The 17,286-nt window shown below is 42.6% G+C and overlaps 1 protein-coding gene across 2 annotated transcripts in view; it reads left to right on the top strand.

Annotated features, from left to right (window-relative positions):
- ASIC2 (acid sensing ion channel subunit 2) overlaps positions 1-17,286 on the top strand; it is a 491,697-nt gene that overhangs the window by 390,923 nt on the left and 83,488 nt on the right. For both annotated transcript variants that reach the window (XM_063459381.1, XM_063459380.1), the window contains exon 3: positions 5,393-5,520. In XM_063459381.1, coding sequence (XP_063315451.1) covers positions 5,393-5,520 — 128 coding nt within the window. The remainder of the gene's footprint in view (positions 1-5,392; positions 5,521-17,286) is intronic.

Raw genomic sequence — 17,286 nt, 5'->3', positions numbered from 1 at the left:
CTGTCTGTGTATTAGGAGAATGTGAGAGGGATGTGTCCCGCTGTCTGTGTATTGGGAGGAGGTGAGAGGGATGTGTCCCGGTGCCTGTGTATTAGGAGGAAGTGAGAGGGATGTGTCCCGGTGTCTGTGTATTAGGAGGAGGTGAGAGGGATGTGTCCCGCTGTCTGTGTATTAGGAGGAAGTGAGAGGGATGTGTCCCGATGTCTGTGTATTAGGAGGAGGTGAGAGGGATGTGTCCCGGTGTCTGTGTATTAGGAGGGGGCGAGAGGGATGTGTCCCGATGTCTGTGTATTAAGAGGAGGTGAGAGACATATGTCCCGGTGTCTGTGTATTAGGAGGGGGCGAGAGGGATGTGTCTGTGTATTAGGAGGGGGCGAGAGGGATGTGTCCCGGTGTCAGTGTATTAGGAGGAGGAGAGCGGGATGTGTCCCGGTGTCTGTGTATTAGGAGGAGGTGAGAGGGATGTGTCCCGGTGTCTGTGTATTAGGAGGAGGTGAGAGGGATGTGTCCCGCTGTCTGTGTATTAGGAGGAGGTGAGAGAGATGTGTCCCGGTGTCTGTGTATTAGGAGGAGGTGAGAGGGATGTGTCCTGCTGTCTGTGTATTAGGAGGAGGTGAGAGAGATGTGTCCTGGTGTCTGTGTATTAGGAGGAGGCGAGAGGGATGTGCTCCGGTGTCTGTGTATTAGGAGGAGATGAGAGGGATGTGTCCCGGTGTCTGTGTATTAGGAGGAGGTGAGAGGGATGTGTCCCGGTGTCTGTGTATTAGGAGGAGGTGAGAGCGATGTGTCCTGGTGTCTGTGTATTAGGAGGAGGTGAGAGGGATGTGTCCCTCTGTCTGTGTATTAGGAGAATGTGAGAGGGATGTGTCCCGCTGTCTGTGTATTGGGAGGAGGTGAGAGGGATGTGTCCCGGTGCCTGTGTATTAGGAGGAAGTGAGAGGGATGTGTCCCGGTGTCTGTGTATTAGGAGGAGGTGAGAGGGATGTGTCCCGCTGTCTGTGTATTAGGAGGAAGTGAGAGGGATGTGTCCCGATGTCTGTGTATTAGGAGGAGGTGAGAGGGATGTGTCCCGGTGTCTGTGTATTAGGAGGGGGCGAGAGGGATGTGTCCCGATGTCTGTGTATTAAGAGGAGGTGAGAGACATATGTCCCGGTGTCTGTGTATTAGGAGGGGGCGAGAGGGATGTGTCTGTGTATTAGGAGGGGGCGAGAGGGATGTGTCCCGGTGTCAGTGTATTAGGAGGAGGAGAGCGGGATGTGTCCCGGTGTCTGTGTATTAGGAGGAGGTGAGAGGGATGTGTCCCGGTGTCTGTGTATTAGGAGGAGGTGAGAGGGATGTGTCCCGGTGTCTGTGTATTAGGAGGAGGTGAGAGGGATGTGTCCCAGTGTCTGTGTATTAGGAGGAGGTGAGAGAGATGTGTCCCGGTGTCTGCGTATTAGGAGGAGGTGAGATGGATATGTCCAGATGTCTGTGTATTAGGAGGAGGTGAGAGGGATGTGTCCCGGTGTCTGTGTATTAGGAGGAGGTGAGAGGGATGTGTCCCGCTGTCTGTGTATTAGGAGGTGAGAGGGATATGTCCCGGTGTCTGTGTATTAGGAGGAGGTGAGACGGATGTGTCCCGGTGTCTGTGTATTAGGAGGAGGTGAGATGGATGTGTCCCGGTGTCTGTATATTAGGAGGAGGTGAGAGGGATGTGTCCCGCTGTCTGTGTATTAGGAGGAGGTGAGAAGGATGTGTCCCGCTGTCTGTGTATTAGGAGGAGGTGAGAGGGATGTGTCCCGGTGTCTGTATTAGGAGGAGGTGAGAGGGATGTGTCCCGGTGTCTGTGTATTAGGAGGGGGCGAGAGGGATGTGTCTCGGTGTCTGTGTATTAGGAGGAGGTGAGATGGATGTGTCCCGGTGTCTGTGTATTAGGAGGAGGTGAGATGGATATGTCCAGATGTCTGTGTATTAGGAGGAGGTGAGAGGGATGTGTCCCGGTGTCTGTGTATTAGGAGGGGGCGAGAGGGATGTGTAACGGTGTCTGTGTATAAGGAGGGGGCGAGAGGGATGTGTAACGGTGTCTGTGTATAAGGAGGAGGTGAGAGGGATGTGTCCCGGTGTCTGTGTATTAGGAGGAGGTGAGATGGATGTGTCCCGGTGTCAGTGTATTAGGAGGAGTTGAGAGGGATGTGTATAGATCTCAATGTAACAGAAAGAAATGAGTCATGTTTTTTGATGTCTGTGTATTAGGAGGATGTTGTGTTCTGACAATCTGGTTAAGGTTAGAGGTACCTGTCTTCATCCTCTGTTTGTTACTGTAACGAGAATGCTATATGGGTTTATTGAAGTTACTGGTATTAGGTACAGATTGCTCACACAGAATGTTAGAAGCAGTAATAACACATCCCTGGTGTTTCTGTACAGGAGGAATGAAAGCTTTATATTCCGCTCTCTCTTTGTAACAGTACATTGTGTTCATGAAGGCAGCCTCATGCTGCGTACTTTCACACGTACCTTTCTTTCTCCAGTTCTCACACTCTCTCCCATGACCCTCTCTCACTAAGCCTGTCTCGTACAAATATCCAATGCTCTTTGTTGAGGTGAGCGCCTGTGAAGCTTGCCTGATGTGTACCTGCTTGTATCATAGCTGCGTTAACGTTCCTCTGATGAATATCTTCACCGTTTTCGATATCCTTTCTTGCAGCTTGTTACACAACGCTGGAAATTTTATCATCCTCCCTACTTTGCCGATCTGGGTCCCTTTTGTCTCCCATTTTGCTGGATGGTATCTTCATTGCTACTAGTATGTCTAACTGCGATATGCTGCGCATACAGACTCTCGGCACCATCACCACTTCTAATTAAGTGATTGGTGATTTGGTTATGGTGCTTGGAGCAACCCTTTAAAGCAGATGCAGTGTGCCATAATTGTCAATATAGCTTTACTTTTTTTTTTTTTTGTCTGCTGCTGTGCGTAGGCAATTCTACCGTCTTTGAAGATGAATGAGAAAATCACAGATTTGTATTCTATTATGTTCTTTTAGTTTCTGTAACGTACAGATTCAAGAAAAAATCATTACCCACAATCATCCTTTGTAAAACCGTTTTGTACAGGACATTCTTTAACTCTTCCAGTCTCAAGGCATATAGAAACCTCTTCAACTTTCCCCCTTTGTCTGTTCTGGCCATTGCTCAATTTTCATTGAAAGTATAGACTAAAACAGCGTTTCCCAATTGGTGTTTCGCGGAACCCTGGGGTTCTGCGAGAACACCAATGGGGTTCCACCATTTGCCTTCGCGTGCACAGCAGTGATGCCGGTGCCAGAATATGATGTAACTTCGGCTTCGGCATCATCAGGGGCATGCAAGGAAGCTGGGCAGGAAGATCACTGCTCCCTCACTGCCTGCCCGCCGCTCAGCAGCCCCACTGGACCCCAGGGACCGGACGCCCAGCACAGCAGCCACACTGGACCAGAGGGACATAGAGACTCCATGCCAGCACTCCCAAAGGTAGGGAGTCTGGGTGGAGTAATTTTTTTTTTTTTTTTAAATAATAAATTGCATGTGTGTCTGTTAGGGAGTTTGTATGTGTGCTTGTCAGTGAGAGTGTATATATGTTTGTATGTGTGTCTGTCAAAGAGTATGTGTGTTTATCAGTGAGAGTGTATGTGTGTCTATCAAAGAGTATGTGTTTCTGAGTGTGTGTCAGTGTGTGTCAGTGTGTGTATCTCTGTGTCAAGGTTTGTGTATGTGTCACTGTGTGTATCTGAGTGTGTGTGTGTATGTCAGTATGCGTGTGTATGTGTGTGTGTATGTGACGGTGTATATCAGTGTGTTTGTATGTGCCTATGTGTGTGTGTGTGTGTGTGTGTATGACACTGTGTGTATGTGTCAATGTGTGTATCTGAGTGTATGAATGTGCAAGTGTGTGTATCTGTGGGTACAAGTGTGTGTATATGTCACTGTGTGTATCTGCGTGTGTGTATTTGTGAGTCAAGATGTGTGTATTTGTCACTGTGTGCATCTGAGTGTGGGTATCTGTGTGTCTGTGTTTATCTGTGTGCCAGTGTGTGTATCTGTGTGTCAGATACATACATACACAAACACACACACAGAGATACACACTGACACACAGATACACACACACTGGCACATACAAACACAGATACACACACCTTGACACACACCGGAACATACAAACACAGATACACACACTTTGACACACAGATACATAAACACAGACAGAGATAAACACTGTGTGTCAAGGTGTGTATCTGTGTGTCAGTGTGTGTATCTGTCTGACACTATGTGCCAGTGTGTGTATCTGTGTGTCAGATACATACACACTGACACACAGATACACACACTGGCACATACAAACACAGAAACCCACATGCACATACACAGATACACACACTTTGACACACCTTGACACACAGATAGATGCATACATACACACACACAGATACACACTGTGTGTCAGTGTGTGTATCTGTGTGCCACTATGTGCCAGAGTGTGTGTATCTGTGTGTCAGTTACACACACACACACACAAATACACATTGACACACAGATACACACACTGGCACATAGAAACATAGATACACACACTTTGCACAGATACACACACCTTGACACACAGATAGATACATACATACATACATATACACACACACACACACACACACACACAGATACACACTGTGTGTCAGTGTGTGTATCTGTGTGTCAGTGTGTGTGTATCTGTGTGTCAGATACATACACACACACACACACACACAGAGATACACATATACACACTGGCACATGCAAACAGAGATGCACACACCTTGGCACACAGACAAACATTGGTCCGACTCCTAATACAAGGAGGAGCAGAGGCGGAGCCTGAACCAGCGCCAGGGAATCAGGTAAGTGACAGAAGGGGTTTTTAACCCTTCCAGGCCACGAGAGAGGGCGGCATTGTTGTTCACTATAGTTGTAGGAAACCAACATTGTTTTCCTAACACTATAGTTTCCATTTAAACTGGTTTGACCAAATTTAGTTTGCAACGAAAGCGTGCAAATACAATTCAGACGAACTGGAAAAAAACATGGACGAAATGAGATTTGTACAAATATTTCAAGCAATTCGTATATATCGAATTGTACACATGGACAGTAGTCTGGTAAATGTCAGTCATTGTGATAATTTTAGTTTTAAAGAAGGGTTCTCTAGCACCAAGCACATAATTTGGAAAACTGCGTTAAAAAATCCCAAATACTTATTTTGGATTTGTGTCCAATGTAATGCTCCATATTGATGTGCCCGGTCTAATTTACATGATTTCATTTGTTACTTTACGGTTCTGAAACTCCATTGACGTTGGACCATTTTCCACTCACCCTGTCCTATTTTTTTCTTTTCCAGAGGAAACCACATTTGAGGCAGGGGTAAAAGTTCAAATACACAGTCAGTCTGAACCCCCATTCATCCAAGAGCTGGGGTTTGGCGTGGCCCCTGGGTTCCAAACCTTTGTAGCAACCCAAGAGCAAAGGGTAAGTGAATTTTACATTCCAATTTCCATATGTAAAATTTTGAATTTACTGCTTTCCGGTCAAGTCAACATCACGTCCACTTTTGTGAATCTGTATGACGGAGATAAATGCTAGTAAAGAAATCTACCAAAAATATTTATTTATGTACACATGTCATTGAGGGCTTAATTTGCATGTCCTCCCATTAAGAAAAAAAGCCATTTATATTAGTAAAAGTTGCTAAACTATAACTTTTCAAATATCTGTTTATCCGTAGACGGTATTTTAAGTCTTTATCAATCTCCAAAATCAAGTGTTTACAAGGTTGTCTTAGTTCTTCCAAGGAAAACTATTCATAAATTAAAACATGAAAACACATGCATGCTAAACTGTGCTAAGACGCCTCCAATATTACTTCATATATTATAATAATATAGAGATGCAACCTGGGTGTTTTAAAAAAAATGTATTTGTATATAAGGTATAAGGTGAACGAAAAAAAACAAAACATAGTGCAGTACGTCCGTTCTAAGAAATGCTGTAATATACCAATAAATGTTCACAGTATATGCTGTACAATTGATATAAGATGAATGCAGATGTTCCAGTGTGTTTTCCTGGACACTTATCAAGGGTTCAAAATAATGTACAGTACATAAAAAGTGCTATTATTTCGTATGTTGCATTCACATGCCTTAACATAGAGATCCTCCACTACAAGTATACCTGTGCCCACCTACCACTGGGGAGATTTATCAAAATTGGTGCAAAGCCGCAAGACAAGTGCTTCTAAAAATGATTACATTTTGAGAGTTTTGAAGCTGGTGTTTAGTGAGTGAGAGAATGCTCTGCATTCCATATGTTGTGTTAGTCAGCAGTTAAACATACCTTCTTCCTATGGTTCCATGATAATTGCCCAACTCATAGAAACTTGCGCCAGTTTTCTAGAATATACAATAACAACCCCGTGTTTACATTCTATCTTTATATTGCTCAACTGGAGCCTCGTTAGAACAATATTAATGCGTTTCAAGGAAAATATGGTGGAGATACGGCAACCTTGGCGATACCTGCACTTTTTTACTCGTTGTTAGATAAAGAGATTGGACGAGACACCTTGCTGGTATAGATCAGTTCAGCTCTTCAGATCCACACGGGGGCGGGGGATCAAACATTTCACATTTTTATGACTCAATAAGAAGTCGGGTTTGGTGGAAATTAGGCCAGGATCTTAATGAGTGTTCAGTGCTGAGAGCAAGAAAACTCCATCATTTTTGTATTAGCAAGGCATGTCATCACTATCCGCTGTTTGTAAATGACTTGCAAATGAATTCTGTCCACAACTGATTGATGCAATTGCCGAGTTACTGAGGAGCAGGCCAGGGATAGATTTTAAGGTAAATGTTCCAGCATCTACCTCTATAATTAATCTGCAAAATTAAATTTTGATTGATATTTTTCCTACAACTTTCTTGCCCTCAAACTGCAGGAAAGCAAAACATCTTAGCTCATAACTGAGGTGCCCATCACAGTTAAATAAATGTCTGTTTATGAGTATTCATGTCTCCTCATAATTTTCTTACAGTTATTTCAAGTATTTACAGGTTATTTATACAGAGTATCTAAATGTCTGTCTGTCAATCTAACTGCCTTTCAGTCAAAATTTGAGTAGACTGTCTGTCTATCTCTCTTCCTGTCTGTCTGTGTAGCTGTCTAGTTTGTCTATCTGTCCATTTGTGTGCGTATTTGGATTTTTGTATGCTTGTTTTTCTGTCTGCTTTTCTGTCTGTCTGTGTGTCTGTCTGACTGTCATATAAAAATATATCTAAGTGTGGGCATTGAAAAGTCTCCAGATTCCAGGGTTTACTTTAACAAACACAATTTGCTCCCTGTATAAGCTTTGTTCAAACATTAAACACTCAATTACAATGATTTATATGTGGTTCATCTGTTGCAGCACTGTGCAATAGATATATCAAGACAAACAAACAATTCTGACAAAACACGTTTGACATGCAGGAACAGTAGATGAAGAGGGCCCTGCCCATACGAGCTTACCTTCTAAAAGGATGAACGATAAATACACAGAGGGAAGTGATGGAATTCAATTATTTGGATATTTGTGTATATAGGTGATTGGGCGATAGCAAAGCAAGGTTGTAAGGGATGAGGTGTTGAGAGGCGAGCTGATAGACTTCTATGAAGAAGTGCATTTTTAAGAATTAAAGATTGAAGAAGTCCAGCAAGCAATTCGGAGGGGTGTTTACGAGAACGGAACTGTAACAGGTCATTTGGGGAGCGAAGAGGCCAACGAGAAAGGAGATATAAGCATTCCTGATAGTAACCTAGGCTTTACTTGCCCGTTATACACTGAAAATATGTCTTCTGTTCATCAAACTTTCATCTTTGTTTGTATAACCTGTGTGTAATAGGTACTTGGATTAATATATGGAACACAACTGCAGATAGCTGATGGAGGTTTTATTTAATGAATTAAATTGGAGAGAATGTACTAAATAGTACAGGTACTGTAGCTTTAAATATTTGGAAGTTGTTAATCGGTTAAACGGAGCAAGCAGCAGCAGATTTGCAATAGAGTAGCAAGAGGCAATTAATTAGTCCATGGAAGAGACTATCTATTCAGAGCAAATAGTTTTAATAAGTTGCAATAGCTATTGTTAGTTTGTAGCAATAGAGAGTTAAGCAGACTTGCAAGCAGGCAGAATCCAAAATGAACTAAGAGTAATACTTAGCCATTTAGTAGGAGATAGTTCCAGGCTTGTTTTTAGTGTTTTCTCCAGAAAGAGAGAGTTTCTTAGGAAGTAAGAGCAGGTCCGTGATACAAATTGTGGTCGAGGAGAGGAGAAGGCGAGTCAACGATTTCCAGTCCGGGTCCGGTACACGTAACAGTAAGTGAAATAATTCTAGCCGGTTTTGAGGTTCGAGGGGAAGCCTTTCAATAATCCAGCATTTTGAATCTGGCGCGGTCTCCCTATGTAGCGTGGGGAGATCGCGTCAGAGAAGGGGGCGTGGTGGAGCTCCGTCTACTCGGAAGTGTCATGGTAGTGGTAATGCCAGGAGGTAGGACATGCCACTGTGCAGATTACCCACTTGCTTAACATTTTCAGAATCAGGGCAGGCAAGGAGTCACAAATTGGGTGCCTTCTTCACACATTTAGTTGAAAAAATGAGATACTGATTGTAATGCAGGATTATACTGATAATAAATCGGAAATTCTGACTTAAGAAGAATAGGTAGTTGGGAGCGAGAGACTGGATAAATTCTAACTTTTTAACACATTGTAATTCACTGCACAAAACAAAAACAATACAGTGGGTCTTCATTTAGCTCTTGTTGTTGAAACCAAGGCCATGGCTCGTTTTTTATATAAATTCAGCAAGCACAGTCAAAACAGTTACAATTACCAATATAAACTAGTTTTTTTTTTATGAGGATTTAAAAGCTAGAAGCAGATATTTCTATATAAAATAATGTGTTGCTAATTTATATGAAACACAACAGGGCATGCTAGAGATAGACTTTAGATTGTAAGCTCTGTTGGGCAAATCTTTCTGATGTCTCGAAACCTATTGTACTTGTGTATCTACTTATCTACTGTAGAATAGTACATATTCCTTGTTTCTACTCCTAGTCATGTTCGGTATGGATGTCTAATGGGTTAAAAAGAACAGATGGTAATTTGCTATTCTGTACCATGAGAAGTCTGGTATGTGGGTATCAATTAGAGTATTGAGGGTCTTCATATATGTCCTTATAGGGCCAGAGTTCTAGCCAAAAGGTCTGAAGTCAATATAGTCAGGTTTAACATATAACAGAAGTCAAAGGACCACTTTCTGTTACCCTGACTTTCTAGACCAGGGGTCCTCAAACTCTGGCCCCACAGATGTTGCTGAACTACAACTCCCATGATTCTCTGGCTATCTATGTAATTCAAAGAATCATGGGAGTTGTAGTTCAGCAACATCTGGGGGGCCACAGTTTGAGGACCCATGTTCTAGATAAAGGCGTTTACTCTCCATCGAAGATCTCTCTCTCTGTAACATCATTAAGCTGGACAATCTGACAAGTTTTTTACGTATTTACTGCTCTTTGCTTTGTGAGTAGATTAATATTTTTTGGTGATATAGAAGGATATTACGCCGAGCCAATTCAAAGAAGAAAGTATATACATAAAAAGACTTATTCCGATCACCCGTCACATACACATAGTTTTTACATATACTCACTCTACCTCTCCTATACTGCCCTTATATTTATTCTAGCTCTCCGACACTGTCCCTTTGACAGATGGGCCCACCATCTGCAGCCTGTTCTTTTCCTGCCCACCTCAGGTACGTTAGGGATGTAGGTAAAACAAAATAACTGTATACATTTTGTAGCGATGATTCCCGTGCTAAGTAGGTATGGTTTGAGGGAGCTGAAGTTAACTGAGAAAGATATTGCAAATTTAAGAAAAATCGATTATCTGCTATTTTGCCAGAACAGCTATTTTTGTCTTAAATTTGCACTACCCTTCTCAGTTCACTTCAGTTCCCAGTTTAGAAGATAAATCCCAGGGAATATCATGACCCACAAGTTCAAGCATATAAAAATATCCTAATGGATGGTGTTGCATTTCTCTCTATATATAATGTTTTTTTAACTCTTTCTGTAATATTGCAAAGTCGTTTTTTTCCATTAAAAAAAAAATTCTAGAATTTAGCAGGGCTGGAGAGCTTGCCGGGTAAATTTAGGTCAGGCAAGAAAGTCTGGAACAACGAGGTACGGAAACACTTTAAGATGTTGTTGGAGGTAGCATCATGATGAATGGCATGCCTTGGTCACGCAAGCAACTCACCGACAGCAACTAATCATGGAGCTCGTTTTGTGTGGCATGTGAACTAGCAGAGACTGAGGAGGAGGCCGCTTCTGTCTGGACCATCAGACTGAGACAGACACATCTATTTATCTTTTCTTGGCAAAACACAGAGTATTGTTTAGTTTTATGCTTTTTCTTTTCATCGACTGTCTCATCGTTATGCTTTTTTTGTTTATCCTTTTGTGGGTTTTTTTTTGTTGTTGTTGTACCTCTCTCTGTTTTACTAAGCACCTTCTAATACACAGTCGTTATGATTTCTTTTTATAGTTATTGGCCTGCTCTTCCATAGAGTCCATCCTTGTTTCACTGTTATAGCCCGTCATCATGAGTCATGGTGATGGAGATCAGGCTCGTTGATAGTATGAGACCTGTACTGCCCTGTGCCGATGTCTGTGTTTAAAATATCACAAAGGAGTCTTTGTATTGCTGAGTCAGGGGTACAAGGCAGCAGTTTAGAAAAGTGAATAAACCACATACTGCATGTACTGTTATAATACCTTTATGGTGAGTCTATTTCTTAGTCAGTCAAGCATCACAGGACAAATGTGCTACATACAGTTTTGTCAATCCTACTTTAGCAAACTCATGGAATTTTAGAGAGAGATACAGTAATATATCTATATAGTATGAGTCTAGGGAGCCTTTTGAAACGGTTTTGGGCCTCTGCCAAGTTAGTCAACTGTGTACAGTTCTTCAAACACAAAGTAAAGAATGTTCTCTTATCATAATTCCTGGAGTGAGTGATTGGAGCAGTTGAAGGTCTCTAGCCACTCTCGAAATGGAGCGTAACAAACAAGGCTGAGGTTAACGCAAAATAGTTGGACTCCCTGGATGCTGAGTGAGTGAACCTCCTACAACACTTGGCAGCTTGCATCCCTTTGGTTTTCACTCTTTACCCATATGACCTGCTTGAGCATCCTGTAACCCTCTGCTGTTTGCCCAATGATGTGCAAGCTACGCACCATTGACCATTAGACTGTGATAGATGCATGCACACTTCATCATCATTATCATCGTCAAACCTTATTTTAGAATAATCACTTGGCCCAAGCAAAGATGGTATCAGCGCACCTGACTAAATTCATGATGTAGCACCCCTATTCTGCTAGCCTTGCAAGGACTAATGACTATACACACCCAAGACTTGTAGCAACTTAACATATGACTTGGAAGCACATGCAATGCCTTTCGTAAAGTATTATTTATTTTTTAGTTGACTAGATGTGAAATGTGCATGTCTTTTTGTACCCAGTGGTGGGTGATCTGCGCCTGTGACTGTGACATTCTGATGGGGATTGCAGTCAATATTGCTTCTGGTGGATGCTGTCTCTGATTGGAGGAGATCGTGGAAGACATCAGCAGGCATTAGTGTTGACTGGGTGTTCTAGCATATGACATCCGTTACTATATGGTAGATAATGACCTGCTACTGGCAATAATAGCTAATAATAAATTATAAACCCTCGTGCAGAGGATGCCTGTGACTCACTCATGAAAATGGCATCAGTACTAAGGGTCTGAAAATAAATAGGGGTTTGAGATTTCAGGAATTTAGACGTACTTTTCATTCTTCTATTATAAGTGCAAGAGTTAAACTCTGGCAGACGTATCTCCAGGCAGCTCCGAGATAAAGCTCAGCAAAAATAGACTTTACTGCCGCAGAAACCGCTAAAATCGGGGTATACTCACCCCCGATGAGAGAGGGAAGTACCCGCGAGCAAAAATTCACTTTCCCCACACAGGCCTAAACCAGGCGCCGAGGCCTTCGGGCCTACCGCGTGGAAAGCCTGCGGCCGACCACCGACCCCTACTGGAGCAGAACGAGCCCAGAGGGAAACACACACACAGAATACTTCAGACAAACCCCTCCAGACGGCGGCATGGTGCGCAAAACGCAGAAGCAGACCCAGCCTGCACCCAGGGATTGCCAAGATATCGGCCAACTACTCACCCTGAAGCCCAGAGGGGTGACACAGCCCGGTCCTGCAAATACAACAGACTCACCAGCAGAGACTCCCTCCACGCTGGAGACCACGGCGATACCCGATGGAAATGCACCGTCCACCAAACAGGACATACATAACCTGCTGGTGCACATACAGCAAATGTTTGCGGCAGAGCTCAAAACTGTGCGAGCAGAAGTACAGGCGGTTACAAACAGGGTCCAAACGACAGAAGAGGCCCTCACCGACCTGAAACAGGATTTGGCCGCCATCAACGACACCGTGCAACACCTACAAATGGCTCAAGCTCACCAAGGTGTCAAAATGGCCTACCTGGAGGACAGAGAACAGAATAGGAACATCAATATCCGCGGAGTGGCGGAGGCCCTTTCACCCGAGGAGCTTCCCCACTTCGTCAGGCGCCTAGTCTCCACCGTTATGTCTACGAAACACGCAAAGCAGATCAACTTTGACGGCATTGCCAAATCGTCGCAGGCACCAGCTATGGCCACCCGGGACATTATCTTGCACTGCCAAACTCAAGCCGACAAACAACAGCTCCTCAATGCAGTGAAGGGCAAGACCCCTCTACAATTCGAGTCACACACACTCACGTTCTTCCAGGACCTGAGCAGAGCCACATTACTGTGGCGCAAATCTATGCAGCCGATCACAAAGACACTGCAAGACGTTGGCCTCCCCTATAGGTGGTCGTTCCCTAGAGCTCTGGTGGTCACTCAAGATGGAAAGACTTTCAGGGCCCTAGACCCCACAGAAGGAACTGCTTTCCTCCAGGCGCTCGGATTACAGGGCCAAGTTACAGCGACAGACACAAGCCGAACCTGGGACGTATCCAGAGTCACCCCTTTTACACCCAGTGGTTCCAGTAACTCAGTGACCTGACTTTGTACGGGACAATAGCCTATATTATGTTTCTTCTTATTATGTTTTTTCTTTTAATGTTATGTTTTCATTTCTTGTTATTCGCCCACGACATTACTACACAACTCGTTTGCCGCCACTACCCCTCAGTGGAATGCTAAGATTTGCCTAAGAGAGCTATAGTCTAACACAAATGTTGCTCCCCCGTGTAACGTTATCGACAAGTCATATACAACCAAGCAACATGTAAACCTCCCTCTCCTCCCCCACCCCTCACCCCCCCACAGCCCCGCCGGTTAGGGGGCAATAATACTAAGAACAGGAGCTCGTTTGCCGCCACTACCCCTCAGTGGAATGCTAAGATTTGCCTAAGAGAGCTATAGTCTAACACAAATGTTGCTCCCCCGTGTAACGTTATCGACAAGTCATATACAACCAAGCAACATGTAAACCTCCCTCTCCTCCCCCACCCCTCACCCCCCCACAGCCCCGCCGGTTAGGGGGCAATAATACTAAGAACAGGAGCTATAACTCATAAATATAGTCACACACAGGTTAAACCGCAACTTACACATAGACTTACCTGGTGGTCAACACCTTCTATACCCTAAGATCCCCCACTCCTGGGAACCGCTAGCCAACTCCTAGATGTATATAAAACAAAAAAGGGCCATCTCACAAAAAGACGTAACCGCTCATATATATTTGCAATGTTTTTATCACGACTTTGTTTAACTGCCTTGAATCACCCGAACAAAATAAAGAATTTAAAAAAAAAAGAGTTAAACTCTTTGTGACCTAGAAAATCGCCCAAATTGGAAGGAATAACACCATCTCAAATATTGATTAATTCCCCCTACCCCCACTTTTCTTTATTTCCTATGTCTCACATAATTCGGAGCTGTCAGATCCGTTACTGGATCAAATGCTAAGCTACTGATTAACTCCCCGACCCATTGTTAAGTTAAACCATTAGTGGCTAGCAATAATGATGATGGGGGGGAGGGAGTATCGATTCTATTTTCTGTTGCAATGAACCTCATGGAAGAAAAATACAAAGGATAACAGAAAATGAAAAAAAAAAAAAGTAAATAGAAATTATTGTACCAAATCTTTAATGCAAGTATAAAGGTATATCCTTTATCAGATGACATCTGTCAAACCGCAATCCCAATACGCAGACAGATAGGGAACCTCAAGACTGATGGCCTTGGAGCTAGGAGAATTTGTAATACGGCTGATAATATTCTGAGCTATTTCATCCGTGTCATTTCATCCAGGTGTAACAGTCCTCTTTTGCAATTTATCACAATATACTAGACACTTCGTAATGTAAAGGCTACGGTCTGGCCATAGTTTTATTTTTCCTGATATCCTCTGACATATATTTATTTTATTTATTTATGAAGTACTTCATCAGAAAGGAAACACGGAGAGTCTCCTGCTATGAAACACGTCCTGGAGAGCGTTAAGATTACAAAGTTACGGATTTAAACATAATAAATGTGGCAAAGGATGAAATGTTAAAGTGATATAGATGATGCCTTCTGACATCGCGTTGGAGAGACAGATATTTCAGAGGATTTTAAAAGTGTGAAAGATTTGGGTGAGGTTATTTACCAAGTAGTGATTTATGGTTTGCAAACAAAGTCCTTGATTTATATATATATATATATATATATATATATATGTTTCGATTAGCTTTTCAAATTATTTCATATTTATAGATACACTTTTAATTTTATGTATTTTTTTCAAATTATTGAAATATCAAAAAATATATATCATATATATATATATATGTAAAATACATTAAAAAAAGTATAAATAAAATATGATTTTTTTTTTCCAAATTTTAAATCATTTTTAAAAGCGTATTCCCAAAATATTAAATCGTATGACAAGTTTATCCAAATATATTAAATCAAGGTTTTTGTTTTCAAACCTCAAATTTACCTAGAATTAGCAATAAGTCACACATCCGTGAATATTCCTGTCTAGCTACTGAATAGACCCCTGTTTATTTTCCTAGAAACTAAATTGTAAAAAGCTAAAACGTATCTGGCAAAATTGAGGATAAAATTTCCCATTATAAATATTTTCATTCCCACATTCTGTGAGTGGTGTTTAACAATCTATCTTAGTGTCATTTCTGCTATCATAATTAAAGAAAAACTCCAGTGTCAGGAAAACAATCCGTTTTCCTGGCACTGCAGGTCCCCTCTCCCTCCCACCCCCCCAATCACCGGTTGCTGAAGGGGTGTGAAAACCCCTTCAGTGTCTTACCAGAGGCAGCGACATGTCCCACGTCGCTTCTTCTCCCTCTGCCGCCGCTCCTCCTCTGCATTACGTCGGCCGGTGGGCGAGACTGATCCCGCCCACCGGCCGGGGAGACCTAATGAGCATGCGCGGCAATGCAGCGCATGCGCATTAGAGCTCCCCATAGGAAAGCATGGAAAATGCTTTTCAATGCTTTCCTATGGGAAATTGAGCGACGCTGGAGGTCCTCACACAGCGTGAGGACGTCCAGCGACGCTCTAGCACAACCCTGTGCTATGAAGGAGGAAGTGCCCTCTAGTGGCTGTCTAGTAGACAGCCACTAGAGGTGGAGTTAACCCTGCAAGGTAATTATTGCAGTTTAAAAAAAACTGCAATAATTACACTTGCAGGGTTAAGAGTAGTGGGAGTTGGCACCCATACCGCCCCAATGGGCAGAAGTGATCTGGGTGCCTGGAGTGTCCCTTTAATTTATCTAATAACAAAATATTCCACAGTACCACCCGTATTGAGACTGATACAGTAGGTTTCTAGAGCACTGCTATAAGCGCACAGTCTTAAAGTGATTTGGACAGATGAGACCCAAGGTACAGATAAGGGTGTCAGCTCACTGGATTGTCCTTTAAATCTGTACACTTTCTTGAGATTTAGTGTGCACAGTGTATTGATTACATGGACACTCCAAACACCTAGCTTGCTGGAGCCCTTTTCATCTTACAAAAAGTGCAGGTTCAATAGAAATTGACCCTTTTATAATTTCACCTTGTTACACCCCTCTAGCTGTCAATCAGAAACTCAGTCCTGTCACTTCCTGGTTTGTTTAGGTTAGTGGAGCTAAATTCAACAGGTAGCAATTGCTTGGAGCACCTGCATTGCAAAGGCTTCTCGTTGAGCTGCATTGGGAAGTCTGTGATTGGACAACCACAGAAAGTCTGGTGGGGTTAGAATGAGAGGCTTTACGAAAGGCTTCAGATAAGAGATCTGCAGCTTTTGCCAACTATTTTATACATTGGGCAGGGTACTGATCAGTGATGAGGGGAAGGAGAGGAAGGTAAAGAGAGGGAGGTGGGGAAATAACAATATTGGCTGTTGAAAGGGAGGCAGGGAGGACTGCTTTCAGCATAGGAGGGAGTGAGGCAAAAGCTTCCGTTTGCAGGCTGTCTACGTGACAGAAGCCAACCTTCTGCATTGTATAAACTTATTGCAAATACTTTGCAAGTTTTGATGCACATCTTTCTGCCGTCGCATTCTATGTTTCTATAGCAAAGGAGTTTAAGCATGCGTGGGATAGGCATAAGGCTATCCTAACTATGAGATAAGGCCAGGGACTAATGAAAGTATTTAGAAAACTGGGCAGACTAGATGGGCCGAATGGTTCTTATCTGCCGTCACATTCTATGTTTCTATGTTTCTATATACCCCAATGAAAAAATGCATAATCAAATACACATATGTTTTCACTGTGGGTATATCTACTAAATAATGATCTTTCTTTTATTTAATTATATTTCATTTATTCATTTGTTAATTTATTTACTTGGTAGTGGAGTGTCCCTTTAAATTTCATTGTATACCTGAATGTGTTAGTAGTACCTTGACAAGTTCCCTCTGTATAGCAGCCACCCCAGACAATATTTAAAAAAAAAAAAAATGTTGTGCTTTGTTAAATGGGGTATAGCTAACACTCCTTTAGGCACAGTGAACATGACATCCATTTGCGGTTTATCTTTTATTACTGGATATTATCTGGATTGCCTTTTATTCTAGCGAATAGACCTGTGCCTTTATCCTGCAATGAATATGTT

The sequence above is a fragment of the Pelobates fuscus genome, chromosome 6 (genome assembly GCF_036172605.1).
Source record: "Pelobates fuscus isolate aPelFus1 chromosome 6, aPelFus1.pri, whole genome shotgun sequence".
Classification (NCBI taxonomy): domain Eukaryota; kingdom Metazoa; phylum Chordata; class Amphibia; order Anura; family Pelobatidae; genus Pelobates; species Pelobates fuscus.
The sequence above is the reverse complement of the archived record's forward strand: the minus strand, read 5'-3'. Positions and strand labels throughout refer to the sequence as shown.